The sequence below is a fragment of the Coregonus lavaretus genome (genome assembly GCF_964263955.1).
Source record: "Coregonus lavaretus genome assembly, chromosome: 22".
In the NCBI taxonomy this organism is placed as follows: domain Eukaryota; kingdom Metazoa; phylum Chordata; class Actinopteri; order Salmoniformes; family Salmonidae; genus Coregonus; species Coregonus lavaretus.
In genome coordinates this window covers 8,218,801-8,237,318 of record NC_140009.1, presented here as the reverse complement: position 1 = coordinate 8,237,318, position 18,518 = coordinate 8,218,801, and the positions used below count along the sequence as shown (strand labels likewise).

At 44.4% G+C, this 18,518-nt stretch overlaps 1 protein-coding gene across 1 annotated transcript in view; it reads right to left on the bottom strand.

Moving 5' to 3' along the window:
* LOC311150054 (laminin subunit beta-2-like) overlaps positions 1–15,851 on the bottom strand; it is a gene marked incomplete at its 5' end in the record, with an annotated part of 70,425 nt that extends 54,574 nt beyond the window's left edge. The window contains 1 exon segment of the mRNA XM_084187299.1: positions 15,821–15,851. Within this exon segment, the coding sequence (XP_084043425.1) occupies positions 15,821–15,851 (31 nt within the window).
* Between the last annotated feature and the right edge of the window lie 2,667 nt (positions 15,852–18,518).

Sequence of the window (18,518 nt, the reverse complement as noted above, 5' to 3'; positions counted from 1 at the left end):
TCCCACACTCGGGACTCTGACTCTCTATTGGTTACACAGACTCTTGGCCTCCCATCCTATTCTAACCACCTCTCGCCGGCTTTGTATTCATGTTACCTGATGCAATTGCTGTACAATATGATCTTGTTGCCATCTGATGCACATTCAAATGTCATAAAAAATCAACACTGCAGAGCTCTCCCTGTCCTCTGCCGTGCCCTGATTGTATTACTGCTGATGAAATCTGGAAATACACCCTGGCCCATCTACTGTTGCTAGCCCCAATCCTGACTTTCTGCACGTTAACACTAGAAGCTTATTACCTAAAATGTATCAATTGAAAGTGTGGGTTCACAGCTCCAATCTAGATGTGCAGGTCATTACTGAGACGTGGTTAAGAAAGAGTGTTTTGAACACTGATGTTAACCTTTCTGGTTATAACCTTTTTCGTCAAGACAGATCTTCCAAAGGTGGTGGAGTGGCAATCTTTACCAAGGAACACCTTCAGTGCTCGGTTGTCTCCAGTAAATCTGTCCCCAAACAATTAGATTTGCTGGTTTTAAGCATTAAACTTTCAAGTAGCTCTTTGTTGACTGTTGCTGGGTGTTATCGTCCACCATCAGCACCGGCCTGTACCCTACCTGCCCTAAGCTCTCTCCTGGCCCCTTTGTCCTTCTAGGTGACCTAAACTGGGACATGCTTATACTGACCAAGTCCTAAAGCAATGGGACTCCCTAAATCTTTCTCAGATTATTACCAATCCCACAAGGTATGACTCCAAACAGCCAGAAAAGGCTACTCTCCTTGATGTTATCCTCACAAATAATACTAATAGGTATCAGTCTGGTGTTTTCTGTAATGACCTTAGTGATCACTGTTTTACAGCCTGTGTTTGTAATGGCTGCTCAGTGAAACGACCTGTCCTGATTTGTCATAGACACTTTAACGAGCAAGCCTTCCTTCATGACCTGGCCTCTGTACATTGGTATAGAATCAGCCTGATCCCCTCTGTCGAAGAAGCTTGGACCTTCTTTTTTGATATTTTCAGTGGTATTGTTAACAAACACGTCCCCATAAAGAAAATGAGAATTAAAAACAGGTTCAGCCCCTGGTTCGACCGTGATCTGTCAGAGTTACTCCACCTCAATAATTCCATTTGACGAAAGGCTCGACACATGCATACTCAGGCTGACTGGCTCTTGTTCAGGCAGATGAGAAATAAGTTCACTCAGGCTATCCGGAAGGCCAAAGTTAGTTACTTTAAGGAGCAGTTCTCTCTCTGTGGGTCTAACCCCAAGAAGTTCTGGAAAACGGTTAAAGACCTGGAGAATAAACACTCCTCCTCACAGCTGCCCATGTCCCTTAATGTTGATGATGTGGTTGTTACTGACAAGGAGCACATGGCTGAGCTCTTTAATCACCACTTCATTAAGTCAGGATTCCTATTTGACTCAGCCATGCCTCATTGCCCGTCCAACATTTCCTAATCTCCCACCCCTTCTAATGCGACTAGCCCCGATGCTCCTCCCTCTTTCTCCCCTGCCCCGCTACAAAGTTTCTCCCTGCAAGCAATCACTGAGTCTGAGTTGCTAAAGGAGCTCCTTAAACTTGACCCCAAAAAACATAACCTGTCTCTCCTCTCTGGGGAGGTTCTCATTGCTTGGAAGGCAGCCACGGTCCGTCCTTTATTTAATGGGGAGATCAAGCTGATCCTAACTGTTATAGGCCAATTTCTATTTTGCCCTGTTTATCAAAAGTGTTGGAAGAACTTGTCAATAATCAACTGACTGGCTTTCTTGACGTCTATAGTATTCTCTCTGGTATGCAATCTGGTTTCTGCTCAGGTTATGGATGTGTCACTGCAACCTTAAAGGTCCTAAATTATGTCACCATTGCCCTTGATTCTAAGCAATGTTGTGCTGCTATTTTTATTGACTTGACCAAAGCTTTTGATATGGTAGACCATTCCATTCTTGTGGGCGTATTGGTGTCTCTGAGGGGTCTTTGGCCTGGTTTGCTAACTACCTCTCTCAAAGAGTGCAGTGTATAAAGTCAGAACATCTGCTGTCTCAGCCACTGCCTGTCACCAAGGGAGAACCCCAAGGCTCGATCCTAGGCCCCACGCTCTTCTCAATTTACATCAACAACATAGCTCAGGCAGTAGGAAGCTCTCTCAACCATTTATATGCAGATGATAGTCTTATACTCAGCTGGCCCCTCCCCGGATTTTGTGTTAAACGCTTTACAACAAATCTTTCTTAGTGTCCAACAAGCTTTCTCTGCCCTTAACCTTATTCTGAACACCTTCAAAACAAAGGTCATGAGGTTTGGTAAGAAGAATGCCCCTCTCCCCACCGGTGTGATTACTACCTCTGAGGGTTTACTTGGGAGTATGGCTAGACGGTACACTGTCCTTCTCTCAGCACATATCAAAGCTGCAGGCTAAGGTTAAATCTAGACTTGATTTCCTCTATCGTAACCACTCCTCTTTCACCCCAGCTGCCAAACTAACCCTGATTCAGATGACCATCCTACCCATGCTAGATTACGGAAACGTAATTTATAGTTCAGCAGGTAAGGGTGCTCTCGAGCGGCTAGATGTTCTTTACCATTTGGCCATCCGATTTGCCACCAATGCTCCTTATAGGACACATCACTGCACTCTATACTCCTCTGTAAACTGGTCATCTCTGTATACCCGTCCCAAGACCCAATGGTTGATGCTTATTTATAAAACCCTCTTAGGCCTCACTCCCCCCTATCTGAGATACCTACTGCAGCCCTCATCCTCCACATACAACACCCGTCCTGCCAGTCACATTCTGTTAAAGGTTCCCAAAGCACACACATCCCTGGGTCGCTCCTCTTTTCAGTTCGCTGCAGCTAGCGACTGGAACGAGCTGCAAAAAACACTCAAACTGGACAGTTTTATCTCCATCTCTTCATTCAAAGACTCAATCAAGGACACTCTTACTGACAGTTGCAGCTGCTTCACGTGATGTATTGTTGTCTCTACCTTCTTACCCTTTGTGCTGTTGTCTGTGCCCAATAATGTTTGCACCATGTTTTGTGCTGCTGCCATGTTGTGTTTCTACCATGTTGTTGTCATGTGGTGTTGCTACCATGCTCTGTTGTCATGTGTTGCTGCCATGCTATGTTGTTGTCTTAGGTCTCTCTTTATGTAGTGTTGTGGTGTCTCTCTTGTTGTGATGTGTGTTTTGTCCTATATTTTGATTTTTAATCCCAACCCCCATCCCCGCAAGAGGCCTTTTGGTAGGCCGTCATTGTAAATAAGAATTTGTTTTTAACTGAATTGCCTAGTTAAATAAAAAAGACACTTGGCATTTACTCAACACGGGGCGGCAGGTAGCTTAGTGGTTAAGAGCGTTGTGCCAGTAACCGAAAGGTTGCTGGTTCTAATCCCCGAGCCGACTAGGTGAAAAATCTGCCGATGTGCCCTTGAGCAAGGCACTTAACCCTAATTGCTCCTGTAAGTCACTCTGGATAAGAGCGTCTGCTAAATGACTAAAATGTAAATGTAACAACTGTACCTGAGAAAAAGTCTAGATCACATGTTTCCTATGCAAACACTGCATTTGTGTACACAGGGAATAAGTTGAACACTTTAATGCTGTTTAACCATCAGCCAACTGAAAGCCTTTTTTATTTCAGTATGTATTTCTCCAGGGTGAGAGTTATTTTGATCAAAGCACAGTGTGAGAAGAGGACTTGTATGTGATGAGTAACCATTAACCACTGTCTTTCTGTCATGTAGGTCATACGGAAATAAGTCAAAATACAATTCCCACTTGATGATTTAATAACATACGTGTTTATGGTTGACTAGGCAGCAGTGTGCCCTGCTCATTTCAGCAGCTCTCTCTCTGCCATTCTCTCCTCTTACCCATACATGGACAGGCAGGGCCAGGGAGGAATGCAGGCCGACAGCTGAGAGGGAGGCTTACCTCAGCGCTAACAAAGCACTGCTGTTGGGCTATTAGCCTAGCCACAGACTACTAGGAGATAGTGCTGTTGTATAGCCTAGCCACAGACCAGTAGAGGTTGAGATACAAGCCCTGTCGTTGAGCTATTAGCCTAGCATTAGCCACAGACCAGAAGTAAAAGTCCTTCTGTTGAGCTAGCATAGCCACAGACTAGGAGAGGTTGAGATACAAGCCCTGTCGTTGAGCTATTAGCCTAGCATTAGCCACAGACCAGAAGTCCTTCTGTTGAGCTAGATGCTAACAAGTAGAAACATCCGCCACTTAAACAATTTAATGAGAAATTTGGCAGAATTAAAGAGATCAAATCCATTAAAATGTAATGTGCTCTGAAAACCATAATATTTCTCAGTCAACAGGCCATTTCAGTGATTGTTTCCTCTCCTCTGCTCTGGACTGTACTGAACTGGACTTGTACTCTGCACTCCTAATGTGGCTTATTATGTGTATAATAATAGTTATTTCCACCTCTTCCCAAAATAAGTGTAATGAGTTTAGACTGGACAGCTCCCAGCATCCTCTCTGTTCTGCAGTAGGCCTTGCCCTGGCTAATCTGCCTGTAATGGCCTGGACCAACACACAAAGAGAGGGGGCTTTTCTCACCCCATCTCTCTGTCTCTCTCTCTCTGTCTCTCTCTCTCTGTCTCTGTCTCTCTCGCTCTCTCTCTCTCTCAGTGTGGTATGTATTGTAAGTGTCTACTATGCAAAACCCCACTGCCTGTCCTGGCACTCTCTGGAGAGATGGCTGTGCCTGTCAGCTGGGGCCGCTGACTCACTTTCTTCTGTTTCTTCTAGTTTTCCTCAACTTTCAATAAAGATTTTTGGCACTATGTGTTCCTAGTAGGATCAGGTGGGGGAGTGTAAAGAATGAGACCTCCAGTCGTTGTCTCCAGAGTGAGAGCAGCAGGGACCTGATCTATTTCACATGTCACTGGGTTGTGTTTGGAGACAGACAGGGGGGGGCGGATGGCGATGTGACATCAAGAAGAAACATTCCAATCTGACTGGGTGACAAAGACGAGAAGGAATCTGCTGTCAGCACCTTCCTAGGTGTAAACACTGGAACCAATCACCAAGACAAACACACTCACATACAGTACACACATACACAGACAGACACTAATAAAAGCAGACACCCCCACCCCCCCCAAAAAAAGAAAAGAGCTATGGAGATGATGCTACGTTAAATCTAGAACACTTGTTTCTAGGTGGTTGATGGCAGCATTTGGAGCTCTTGAAGCAGCATGCGTGGCACGAGACCAAACAGAATAAGAGTAGCGCATCTCTGCATGGCATCCTATTCCTGACCTCACTGGGAGTAGCGCTGCAGACTACCATCTCTGCATGGCATCCTATTCCTGAGCTCACTGGGAGTAGCGCTGCAGACTACCATCTCTGCATGGCATCCTATTCCTGACCTCACTGGGAGTAGCGCTGCAGACAGACAAACGTCCCTGCATGGCATCCTATTCCTGACCTCACTGGGAGTAGCTTTGAGAGAGCACAGATAAGTATAGAACTGGCCCAGAGCAAACTAGCTAATTACTTTACATTCTCTCCATCTTCCTCTCTTTCCCTCCCCTCTCTCTCTGGTCTCTTCTAATGAGCCATCCACTCCCACATCCAGAGTAGAGCGCCTCTCTCCTCCTTCCTCTCCTCCCTTCCAGCATGGAATCCTGGGAATCTCAATGCAGATGGTGATTCCCCGGGGGAGGGGAGGGGGCGTCAGGCAGATTGTCCAAGCGAGGATGTAAAGTAGAACTCCCTCGTTACCGTGGGGCTGCGCTGAGAGAGACCTGCCTAGTTACTTACCCAGTTGTTAAGAGTAACGAGGCGTGCCACTGAGAAGCATCTGCTCCTGCTGGGTGTAAATCACCCTGGTTCTTCCACAGCGGGAGAAAGTCACGGGCCACCAGACATATCCACAACAGGTGGTCATGGGAGAGTGATGCTGGACACACAGCTGTTGCCCATGCTCTGGCTGCCCCAGCCAGCCTCAAGAACCAGGTCTCTGACTCCATTCTCCAGAGTCCTGTGACAGCCCCGGACCCTTGCCATACCTCCTTTGCCCGTTGGTACTCCCAGGTCCCAGGCCTACTCAGTAACCAGCCCCTGGCCATGCTCCTCAGTGTAAATCTATGGGGCAGTCAGACACACATGTGCAGCAGATGTTGGGTGCAGTCAGCCAGTCAAGTGGCTGTGGGTTTCATTTACTGACTAGTGCTCTCGGTTTGCCCTTTCACCAGCTGGAGTGACGGATGGAGATTCACTCAAGTTCTCCACCAGAGCCAGACATACCAGATGTGTACATGAGCTAATCACACATGTGTTTCTACTTAGAAAGTACATAGGGGATTTGTAATTGTGTTATATTCCAAGTGTACTCCAGTCTCCTGATACATTTTATCAGGGACACAATCAAAGACTTTTGTGTAAATCTGTCTGGTATGTACAATCTCTGAATAACCTTGAGATTAGGGGAAGTCTGTTCAGTGTGTGTGTGTGTGTGTGTGTGTGTGTGTGTGTGTGTGTGTGTATTGGTTGGTTCTTCTATTCTTGTGGGGACCTAAAATCCCCCAAAGCCCCCTCAAGGATAGTAAAACAAGGAAAATGTCCCACGTCCCCATGAGGACAAAGGCTATTTTAGGGTTAGGGTTACAATTAGGGTTACAATTAGGTTAGGGTTAGGAGTTAAGGGTAAGGGTTATGGTTAGGGTTAGGGGTTAAGGGTAAGGGTTATGGTTAGGGTTATGGGTTAGGGAAAATATGATTTTGAATGGAAATACATTTTAGGTCCCCACAAAAAAACTAATTGTGTGTGTGCGTGTGTGTGTGCGTACTGTGTATGACTGAGACTGAACATGCCTCCATTCATATGTGTGATGGTAGGAAGTCATTTTTCTTTCCACTTCAGTTGAACCAAAACCAACAACTGACACTTCCTGTCCCTTGGGACACATAGAGATGACCTGGGTAAGCCAGACACTTCCTGTCCCTTGGGACACAGAGAGATGACCTGGGTAAGCCAGACACTTCCTGTCCCTTAGGACACAGAGAGATGACCTGTGTAAGCCAGACACTTCCTGTCCCTTGGGACACAGAGAGTTGACCTGGGTAAGCCAGACACTTCCTGTCCCTTGGGACACAGAGAGATGACCTGGGTAAGCCAGACACTTCCTGTCATTTCTCTCCAGGTATCCCTAGAGATGAGTAATAAAACAAGGAGGTAAGAAATCTCACTTACAGACGACTGCAACATACCTTAAACCCATAAGGAAGACAAACACATTCTGGCCCAATGTTCACAATTTCACACAACCTACATCCACATAAAGAGTTTATTTCCAAAAACGCTACATCCACCAATTTTTCACATTTGTGTTTTTTCATCAGAAATGATTGCTTATGGGTACCTTCATGTGTTTGTAAAGTATTACTGTTTTCAGATTTAAAAAAAACGTTTTAGATTTCTTTTAGCGAAAAGCTATATATATTGTTTAGCTGGAATGGAATGTTCACATCCTGTATATTTGACTGTGATATGTGGTTGTCTCACCTAGATAACTTAAAGGGATACTTCGGGATTAAGGCAATGAGGCCCTTTATCTACTTCCCCAGAGTCAAAAGAACTCATGGATACCATTTGTATGTCTCTGTGTCTAGTATGAAGGAAGTTAGAGGTAGTTTCGCAAGACGATGCTAACTAGCATTAGAGCAATGACTGGAAGTCTTAGCAACTGTGCTAGCGCTAGTTAGCAACTTCCTTCAAACTGCACGCAGAGACATAAAAATGATATTCACAAGTTCATCTGACTGTGGGGAAGTAGATAAAGGGCCTCCATGCCAAAATCCCAAAGTATCCCTTTAAAGGAGAAGTTTACCAAAAATTCAGAAACTCCCAAGTGATTCAATAGATTGAAACTAGTTCAGTGGAGTTTGCCCTCCCCCTGTAGTGCTGTAATGAGACAGCAGCAAAAACGGGTCACGTGACTCATGAAGCTGGATGCAGGCCTTGCTCTGCTCCGTTGCCAGTGAATTCATGATTCAGAAATCTGCGAAGTGTGGACAAATTTGTTGTTTAATTGAAAGCCTACGGCCGAATTAGCTTTTGAATCAGGAAATGTGTACTTTTCCACCTAAAACTTTAGCGATTATTTTAGATCATTATTTTATGTAGCCGACTGCCACAGCAGCAGAGATGGGTAACTGCTCAGTCTGGAGGAGTTCGTGGTGGAAGTACGGAAAGTGTTCGATTCTCCGTTGTCTGGGAGAGAGGCTGTAAACTGCTACAGCTATGTCAAGACTCGCGTAGTGTGGCAGACTACGCAGTGGATTTTCGCACGTTGGCGGCTGAGAGTGCCGGAAACCCGGAAGCATTGTTGGACATGTTCCTTCACGGATTATCGGAGGTGATCAAGGATGAGCTCACAGCCCGGGAGTTGCCCATGACCTCGACTCCCTCGTAGCCTTGACCATCCGGATCGACCGCCTCCGAGGAATCCAGGAATCTCCCGAAGTCTTTTCAGAGAGAATCCGATGTCACCCGAGTGCTAACGGGAATCGGCGAGGGCGGTCGACTCGCCTCCTCCCGAGCCCAAGCTACTGGGAAGGGCTCAATTGTCTCCGGATGAACATTTACGCAGACTGAACACCAGGAGCTGTCTGTATTGTGAAACTACAGGACATTATATTTCCACCTGTCCATTAAAAAGACCAGGCTCATCAGTAGGTATGAGTACTCTGGTGAGCCGTACAGGGATTTTCCAATCTCCCATTACTTGCACCCCTCTCCATGCTACCCTGTTATGGGGTGACCAGGCCAAATCACTCCGGGTGCTCATTGACTCTGGGGCCGATGAGAGTTTTATCGATGCTACCTTGGTGTCGGAGCTGAGTATCTCCACTCAACCACTCTCCATTCCCATGGACGTCAGATTGCTGGATGGGCAATCTATTGGCAGAGTCACCCGCAATACGATTCCTATCAACCTACGAGTATCAGGAAATCACAGTGAGTGTACGCAGTTCCTGCTCATAGAATCTCCCCATGTACCCGTGGTTTTGGGATATTCATGGTTCCAGAAGCACAATCCCCTGATCGACTGGGCTACTGGTGCCATCGTGGGTTGGAGCCCGTTCTGCCATGCTCAATGTCTTAAGTCGACCCAGCGTGCCCCAGGACGTCTTCCTGCAGGTTTAAGAGAAGCCTCGTCTCTCCCTCCGCATCAACCCTACGACTGCGCCATTGACCTTCTCCCGGGCACTACACCCCCTGCTTTACTCCCTGTCGGGTCCGGAGACCAAGGCAATGGAGGAGTACATTGAGAACTCTCTCGCTGCAGGGAGTATTCGTCCATCGGCCTCTCCCACCGGCGCAGGGTTCTTCTTTGTGGAGAATAAGCACAAAACTCTGCACCCGTGTATCGACTACAGGGACCTTAATGACATCACAGTTAAAAAACGTTACCTTCTACCACTCATCTCCTCGGCTATTGAGCCTCTTCAGGGAGCGACCATCTTTTCTAAGTTGGACCTTCGGAACGCCTTCCATCTGGTTTGGATACAAATCAAATCAAATTGTATTTGTCACATGCGCCGAATACAACAGGTGTAGACCTTACAGTGAAATGCTTACTTACAAGCCCTTAACAAACAATGCAATTTTACGAAAGAATACTAAAATAAAACACAAAAAAAGACAATATCAAATAATATGAAATAAAAGTAACAAATAATTAAAGAGCAGCAGTAAAAATAACAATAGCGAGGCCATGTGCGGGGGCACCGGTTAGTCGAGGTAATTGGGGTAATATGCACATGTAGGTAGAGTTATTAAAGTGGCTATGCATAGATAATAAACAGAGAGTAGCAGTAGCATAAAAGAGGGGTGGGGGGCAATGAAATAGTCTGTGTAGCCATTTGATTAGATGTTCAGGAGTCTTATGACTTGGGGGTAGAAGCTGTTTAGAAGCCTCTTGGACCTAGACTTGGCGCTCCGGTACTGCTTGTACAAAACCCTTGTTGGCAATCACAGAGGTCAGACGTTTCTTGTAGTTGGCCACCAGGTTTGCACACATCTCAGGAGGGATTTTGTCCCACTCCTCTTTGCATATCTTCTCCAAGTCATTAAGGTTTCGAGGCTGACGTTTGGCAACTCGAACCTTCAGCTCCCTCCACAGATTCTCTATGGGATTAAGGTCTGGAGACTGGCTAGGCCACTCCAGGACCTTAATGTGCTTATTCTTGAGCCACTCCTTTGTTGCTTTGGCCGTGTGTTTTGGGTCATTGTCATGCTGGAATACCCATCCACAACCCATTTTCAATGCCCTGGCTGAGGGAAGGAGGTTCTCACACAAGATTTGACGGTACATGGCCCCGTCCATCGTCCCTTTGATGCGGAGAAATTGTCCTGTCCCCTTAGCAGAAAAACACCCCCAAAGCATAATGTTTCCACCTCCATGTTTGACGGTGGGGATGGTGTTCTTGGGGTCATAGGCAGCATTCCTCCTCCTCCAAACACAGCGAGTTGAGTTGATGCCAAAGAGCTCCATTTTGGTCTCATCTGACCTCAACACTTTCACCCAGTTCTCCTCTGAATCATTCATGTTCATTGGCAAACTTCAGATGGGCATGTATATGTGCTTTTTTGAGCAGGGGGACCTTGCGGGCGCTGCAGGATTTCAGTCCTTCACGGCGTAGTGTGTTACCAATTGTTTTCTTGGTGATTATGGTCCCAGCTGCCTTGAGATCATTGACAAGATCCTCCCGTGTAGTTCTGGGCTGATTCCTCACCGTTCTCATGATCATTGCAACTCCACGAGGTGAGATCTTGCATGGAGCCCCAGGCCGAGGGAGATTGACAGTTATTTTGTGTTTCTTCCATTTGCGAATAATCGCACCAACTGTTGTCACCTTCTCACCAAGCTGCTTGGCGATGGTCTTGTAGCCCATTCCAGCTTTGTGTAGGTCTACAATCTTGTCCCTGAAATCCTTGGAGAGTTCTTTGGTCTTGGCCATCGTGGAGAGTTTGGAATCTGATTGATTGATTGCTTCTGTGGACAGGTGTCTTTTATACAGGTAACAAGCTGAGATTAAGTGTGCTCCTAATCTCAGCTCGTTACCTGTATAAAAGACACCTGGGAGCCAGAAATCTTTCTGATTGAGAGGGGGTCAAATACTTATTTCCCCCATTAAAATGCTAATCAATTTATAACATTTTTGACATGCGTTTTTCTGGATTTTTTTGTTGTTATTCTGTCTCTCACTGTTCAAATAAACCTACCATTAAGATTATAAACTGATCATTTCTTTGTCAGTGGGCAAACGTACAAAATCAGCAGGGGATCAAATACTTTTTTCCCTCACTGTACAGCATTTTGCTAAACAACATGATTATTTGTGATAGATTTTATACAAATACATGTCTGTCATTGAACAACCCCATGCCATGATTAAATAGTGAAAAAACACCAATCTCTTTCATAATTTCTTTAAACAAAAAAGCTAATATAATAATTTACCAACATTTCTGAAAATGGATATATAGCGTTTTGGAATGAAACTCTTCACATGTAATACCAAACTAAATCAGCCGGCCTAGCTCTCCCTATGGGGGTATCTACAGTTGAAGTCGGAAGTTTACATACACCTTAGCCAAATACATTTAAACTCAGTTTTTCACAATTCCTGACATTTAATCCTAGTAAAGATTCCCTGTTTTAGGTCAGTTAGGATCACCACTTTATTTTAAGAATGTGAAATGTCAGAATATTAGTAGAGAATTATTTATTTCAGCTTTTATTTCTTTCATCACATTCCCAGTGGGTCAGAAGTTTACATACAATTAGTATTTGGTAGCATTGCCTTTAAATTGTTTAACTTGGGTAAAACGTTTTGCGTAGCCTTCCACAAGCTTCCCACAATAAGTTGGGTAGGTTTTGGCCCATTCCTCCTGACAGAGCTGGTGTAACTGAGTCAGGTTTGTAGGCCTCCTTGCTTGCACACGCTTTTTCAGGTCTGCCCACACATTTTCTATAGGATTGAGGTCAGGGTGATACCTTGACTTTGTTGTCCTTAAGCCATTTTGCCACAACTTTGGAAGTATGCTTGGGGTCATTGTCCATTTGGAAGACCCATTTGCGACCAAGCTTTAACTTCCTGACTGATGTCTTGAGATGTTGCTTCAATATATCCACATAATTTTCCTTCCTCATGATGCCATCTATTTTGTGAAGTGCACCAGTCCCTCCTGCAGCAAAGCACCCCCACAGCATGATGCTGCCACCCCCGTGCTTCACGGTTGGGATGGTGTTCTTCGGCTTGCAAGCACCCCCCTTTTTCCTCCAAACATAATGATGGTCATTATGGCCAAACAGTTCTATTTTTGTTTCATCAGACCAGAGGACATTTCTCCAAAAAGTACGATCTTTGTCCCCATGTGCAGTTGCAAACCGTAGTCTGGCTTTTTTATGGCGGTTTTGGAGCAGTGGCTTCTTCCTTGCTGCGCGGCCTTTCAGGTTATTTCAATATAGGACTCGTTTTACTGTGGATATAGATACTTTTGTACCTGTTTCCTCCAGCATCTTCACAAGGTCCTTTGCTGTTGTTCTGGGATTGATTTGCACTTTTCGCACCAAAGTACGTTCATCTCTAGGAGACAGAACGTGTCTCCTTCCTGAGCGGTATGACGGCTGCGTGGTCCCATGGTGTTTATACTTGCGTACTATTGTTTGTTCAGATGAACGTGGTACCTTCAGGCGTTTGGAAATTGCTCCCAAGGATGAACCAGACTTGTGGAGGTCTACAATTTATTTTCGGAGGTCTTGGCTGATTTCTTTTGATTTTCCCATGATGTCAAGCAAAGAGGCACTGAGTTTGAAGGTAGGCCTTGAAATAAATCCACAGGTACACCTCCAATTGACTCAAATGATGTCAATTAGCCTATCAGAAGCTTGTAAAGCCATGACATCATTTTCTGGAATTTTCCAAGCTGCAAAAGGCACAGTCAACTTAGTGTATGTAAACTTCTGACCCACTGGAATTGTGATACAGTGAATTATAAGTGAAATAATCTCTCTGTAAACAATTGTTGGAAAAATCACTTGTGTCATGCACAAAGTAGGTGTCCTAACCGACTTGCCAAAACTATAGTTTGTTAAAAAGACATTTGTGGAGTGGTTGAAAAACGAGTTTTAATGACTCCAACCTAAGTGAATGTAAACTTCCGACTTCAACTGTACATACCAGTCAATTACAGGTGAGCACTGACCTGTCTTTATGACCACATGAAACAGCTAGTCAGGGTTTAAAGGTGAGTGATTTTTACAAGGCAACCGTCTGTCCCTTGATATTATAACTGGGGCAGTGGAGTCTGGAGACTGTGCAGGTAGAGGGAGGGCGGGGCGGAGGAGGATGTTAGTAAAACAATAGTGGACTGACCATCCCCCTCAGACTCCATAATGAACGTCATGTCCACTCTTAAATACAGGTGTATTTAAGACGCATGACACAGCCTATCATTATACAATAGAGCCTGGCTGTAGATGCATACAGCAGTGAGATGAAGAGGCAGAAGCTGGGCAGGCCTGGAGGGGCCACACAGTCCAGGCTTTCTCCTCCCCTCCCCTCCCTGGGGGCCTTGTCTGTTATACTGACTAGAGTGAGAGTAGACCAGAAAGCAGCCCATCAGACTAAGTAGAGGAATTGCCTCTTTCCAAGAAGACAGTAGAGGAACAGCTAATCGGAACACTGTGGGAGGGGGTTAAACTGTGTGAGGTGGTTAAAGCTTGAGGAGCATGTGTTTTTAACATGCAAACCCACAGCAAGACGGGGCTATGGCCATCAATCAGCAGAGACAGAAAGGCTGAGATAGAAAAAAATATATATTCTAACCTATATTCATACACCCACGGTTTCAAGTGCCAACTGGTAGGAAGCAATCCCAACTTTTACCCGACGACTTGTGTTTTCACTCTTAACTTCAAGTGCACTTAACTATGTTATACACAACCTCAACTTGACCCTGACAACCATTCATTATCGATAAAATACAAGCCCCAAAACACAGTTCACAATAGGTACTGTGTTAAACTAAGACAGAGTCATATATCAAGTACACTGGGGTCAGGTTAAACATGTGGATACCAACAGTGCCAATCACCCTCTTGTTCTTAAAGAGAACATCTCCTCCTCCTCCTCCTCCTCCTCCTCCTCATCATCCTCCTCATCATCCTCCTCATCATCCTCTTTTTTTCGCAGAGAAAAGTCCCTGCCCACCACTCTTCTTCTTTCTCATAAAAACACCCCCCCCCCCCTCTCTCCCTCTCTCTCTCTCCCTCTCCTTCTGGTTTCTGCGGTTGGCTTCAACTGGCCCATTGTTCTTGAATCCACTGAGTTCCGGAGTCTCTGCTCACAGAGGGGCTCAGGATCACACAGCTCCCAACACTGGGCGCCAGCCTGTACCTGTCCTTCATCTGCACACAAAACAACACACAGGTGCTCCAGAAGACTATAGGAAAGCTCTGTAACAAAGGCTTTAGTTCTATAAGGAAAGCTTCTGTCCTCTTTCGTGTAAGCCTGAACACTCGTCACCGGCGTACAGCCTTTTACAGGGAGATGTATTCATAAAAGAGCAGTTTGTTCAGCCTTTTCTAAACCGTCTTTTCTTCTCTCATGTCTCTCCATGGTAACGGAGGTCCCTGTTCAGGGTCTTTCTTAACACAGCTGCTGTTCACCGTCGACTAATCACTACAGCAGGGGCTCACGTGCAGAATCACCTGCTAGGCATTTCACAATGATTGGGTGGACACCACTGCTTCACAAATGACCCAATGAAGACTGGTTACATTTGGAGGGTGAGACAGGAGCCTCAGCTGTCAACGACCTGTAGAAAATAGATACACCCCCCTCCCCCTACTGCGCCTTCAAATCCCCAGCCCTGTCATCCTATAGCATCTTCTGAGGAGGAGGAGAGAAGAGGAGAAAGCTGAAAGGGAGAGGAGAGAGAGAAGAGCTTTGTCTCTCTGATCAGCCCTTCCCTTTCACCCGCACATGAAGACTAATTAACCTAGTCTGGCCCAATGAAGTGAGGGGATGGATATGACCCCTGACCTCCAGAGGTCACACACAGAGGTGTCAGGGTTCTGAAGAGATCAGTCTGTATCTCTATAATGACAGGCTGCTGGGAAGACTACACTCACAAGTAGAACCCTCTAACAAAGAGCAGTCTTCAGCCTCGGATTAAATAGCCCCCCTCACACACACACACACCCGTGATGCTGTAACAACACCATCGTAGGGGGGGGATGGACTGTGTCCGTTTGCGGATTCAGCTGGGCTGTTTTAGGAGGACCATAAACAGAGTTGATGGTTAGCCTCCCCAAAGCACAAAGTCCCACCCAGAGACCTCTCCAACACCACCCAGGAAGACTGGGGAATTTAGCACCAAGGACAGTGGACTGAGAAGTGACCCCTAAAGAGGGGAATGGGGATCCCCCCAAAAAACAGGGCCATCTTGTCTCAGAGCTGGAGACAGTAAACACAACCCTCTGCCTCACTCTGTCCCATCCATCAGCCATGTTGGCTACAGTAGGCTATCTGTAGATCTGTATCGTTTTTCTATCCATTTGTTTAAATTCTGGATGCTTACCATATCCACATTTTGCTGTGATTTTAACATTTAAATTCGCATCGCAAGTTCACTACACATATACTCAACAGTATAGATGACACAACCTCAAAGCAGTTTACAACTCATAACCTTTTCATTGCATCATTAGGCCGTTGGTTGGCATAGGAACATGTTCATTGCCTTCAAAGCGCTCAGCGCAAAGGCTACTTACCACAGATAAAAATTACCAGTGTCGCGTGCATGGCTTTATGGTCATCAGTAAATCAATCCCCTTTGAAGTGTAGATTCTGCCTGAAAATTTTACATAGAAATAGCCTTGTATGAAACATTTTACACGTTAACTCAATCAATAAAGATCCGACAGAGCGTATTGATTCCATACTCTTATTTAAAAAGAAAAACACTATGATAAACTGATACTGCATTAGAATGTATAGTTTGCAGGTTGGAAGGTTTACTGTAATAGAACAACGTTAGTTCAACTGTAATAAATTATTTCAGAGAGAGAAAAATACACTTACACTTTTATATCAGTAGGTTTGATCACCGTCTTTTAAATCAACTCGAATCCTGCGAGTCCCCCTGTTAAATTTAATGCGAGGTTTAGCGGAGTTCGCAGTATGAACTGAAGTCTGGCGACCACTCTCCAAAGTTCTGTCCTGAGTCTCGTTTGATGGAAACTGCGCAGCGGAGCATCTTTAGTAGGAATGGACTCGCGCTTCTGGCTGCTCGAGCGCTGATCATGTCTGACTGGACTGCATTTGTTTATTGTAGTGTAATAACACCTAAACAAAAATCCACTTATAAAACGGTTTAAAATGTATGTTTATATATATATATATATATATATATATATATATATAGATACACACACACACACACACACACAGTACCAGTCAAACGTTTGGACACACCTACTCATTAAAGGGTTTTTCTTTATTTTTACTATTGTCTACATTGTAGAATAATAGTGAAGACATCAAAAATATGAAATAACACATATGGAATCATATAGTAACCAAAAAAGTGTTAAACAAATCAAAATATATTTTATATTTGAGATTCTTCAAATAGCCACCCTTTGCCTTGATGATAGCTTTGCACACTCTCAACCAGTTTCACCTGGAATGCTTGTCCAACAGTCTTGAAGGAGTTCCCAAATACGCTGAGCACTTGTTGGCTGCTTTTCCTTCACTCTGCCGTCCGACTCATCCCAAACCATCTCAATTGGGTTGAGGTCAGGGGATTGTGGAGGCCAGGTCATCTGATGCAGCAGTCCACCACTCTCCTTCTTGGTAAAATAGCCCTTACACAGCCTGGAGGTATGTTGCGTCATTGTCCTGTTGAAAAAAAAATGATAGTCCCACTAAGCCCAAACCAAATGGGATGTTGTATCGCTGCAGAATGCTGTGGTAGCCATGCTTGTTAAGTGTGCCTTGAATTCTAAATAAATCAGACAGTGTCACCAGCAAAGCACCCCCACACCATAACACCTCCTCCTCCATGCTTTACGGTGGGAACTACACATGTGGAGATCATCCGTTCACCCACACCGCGTCTCACAAAGACACGGTGGTTGGAACCAAAAATCTCCAATTTGGACTCCAGACCAAAGGACACATTTCCACCAGCCTAATGTCCATTGCTTGTGTTTCTTGGCCCAAGCAGCTCTCTTCTTATTATTGATGTCCTTTAGTAGTGATTTCTTTGCAGCAATTCGACCATGAAGGCCTGATTCACACAGTCCCCTCTGAACACTTGATGTTGAGATGTGTCTGTGACTTGAGGTCCTCTGTAGCTCAGCTGGTAGAGCACGGCGCTTGTAACGCCAAGGTAGTGGGTTCGAACCCCGGGACCACCCATACACAAAAAAAATTATGCACGCATGACTGTAAGTCGCTTTGGATAAAAGCGTCTGCTAAATGGCATATTATTATTTATTATTATTGAACTCTGTGAAGCATTTATTTGGGCTGCAATTTCTGAGTCTGGTAACTGTAATGAATGTATCCTCTGCAGCAGAGGTAACTCTGGGTCTTCCATTCCTGTGGCGGTCCTCATGAGAGCCAGATGCATCATAGCAGTTGATGGTTTTTGCGACTGCACTTGAAGAACCTTTCAAAGTCCTTGAAATGTTCCGTATTGACTGATCTTCATGTCTTAACGTAATGATGGACTGTCGTTTCTCTTTGCTTATTTGAGCTGTTCTTGCAATAATATGGACTTGGTATTTTACCAAATAGAGCTATCTTCTGTATACCCCCCTACCTTGTCACAACTGATTGGCTCAAACACATTAAGAAGGAAAGAAATTGAAATGCATTCCAGGTGACTACCTCATGAAGCTGGCTGAGAGAATGCCAAGAGTGTGCAAAGCTGTCATCAAGGCAAAGGGTGGCTATTTGAAGAATCTCAAATATTTTGATTTGTATAACAGTTTTTTATTTACTACACAATTCCATATGTGTTATTTCATAGTTTTGATTTCTTCACTATTATTCTTCAAAAATAGTAAAACATAAAGAAAAACCCTTGAATGAGTAGGTGTGTCCAAATTTTTGACTGGTAGTGTATATATATATATATATATATATATATATATATATATATATATATATATATATATATATATATATATATATATATATATATATACACATATATATATATATATATATATATATATATACACACACACATACATATATATATATATATATATATACACATACATACACACACACAGTTGAAGTCGGAAGTTTACATTCACCTTAGCCAAATACATTTAAACTCAGTTTCACAATTCCTGACATCTAATCCTAGTAAAAATTCCCTGTCTTAGGTCAGTTAGGATCACCACTTTGTTTTAAGAATGTGAAATGTCAGAATAATAGTAGAGAGAATTATTT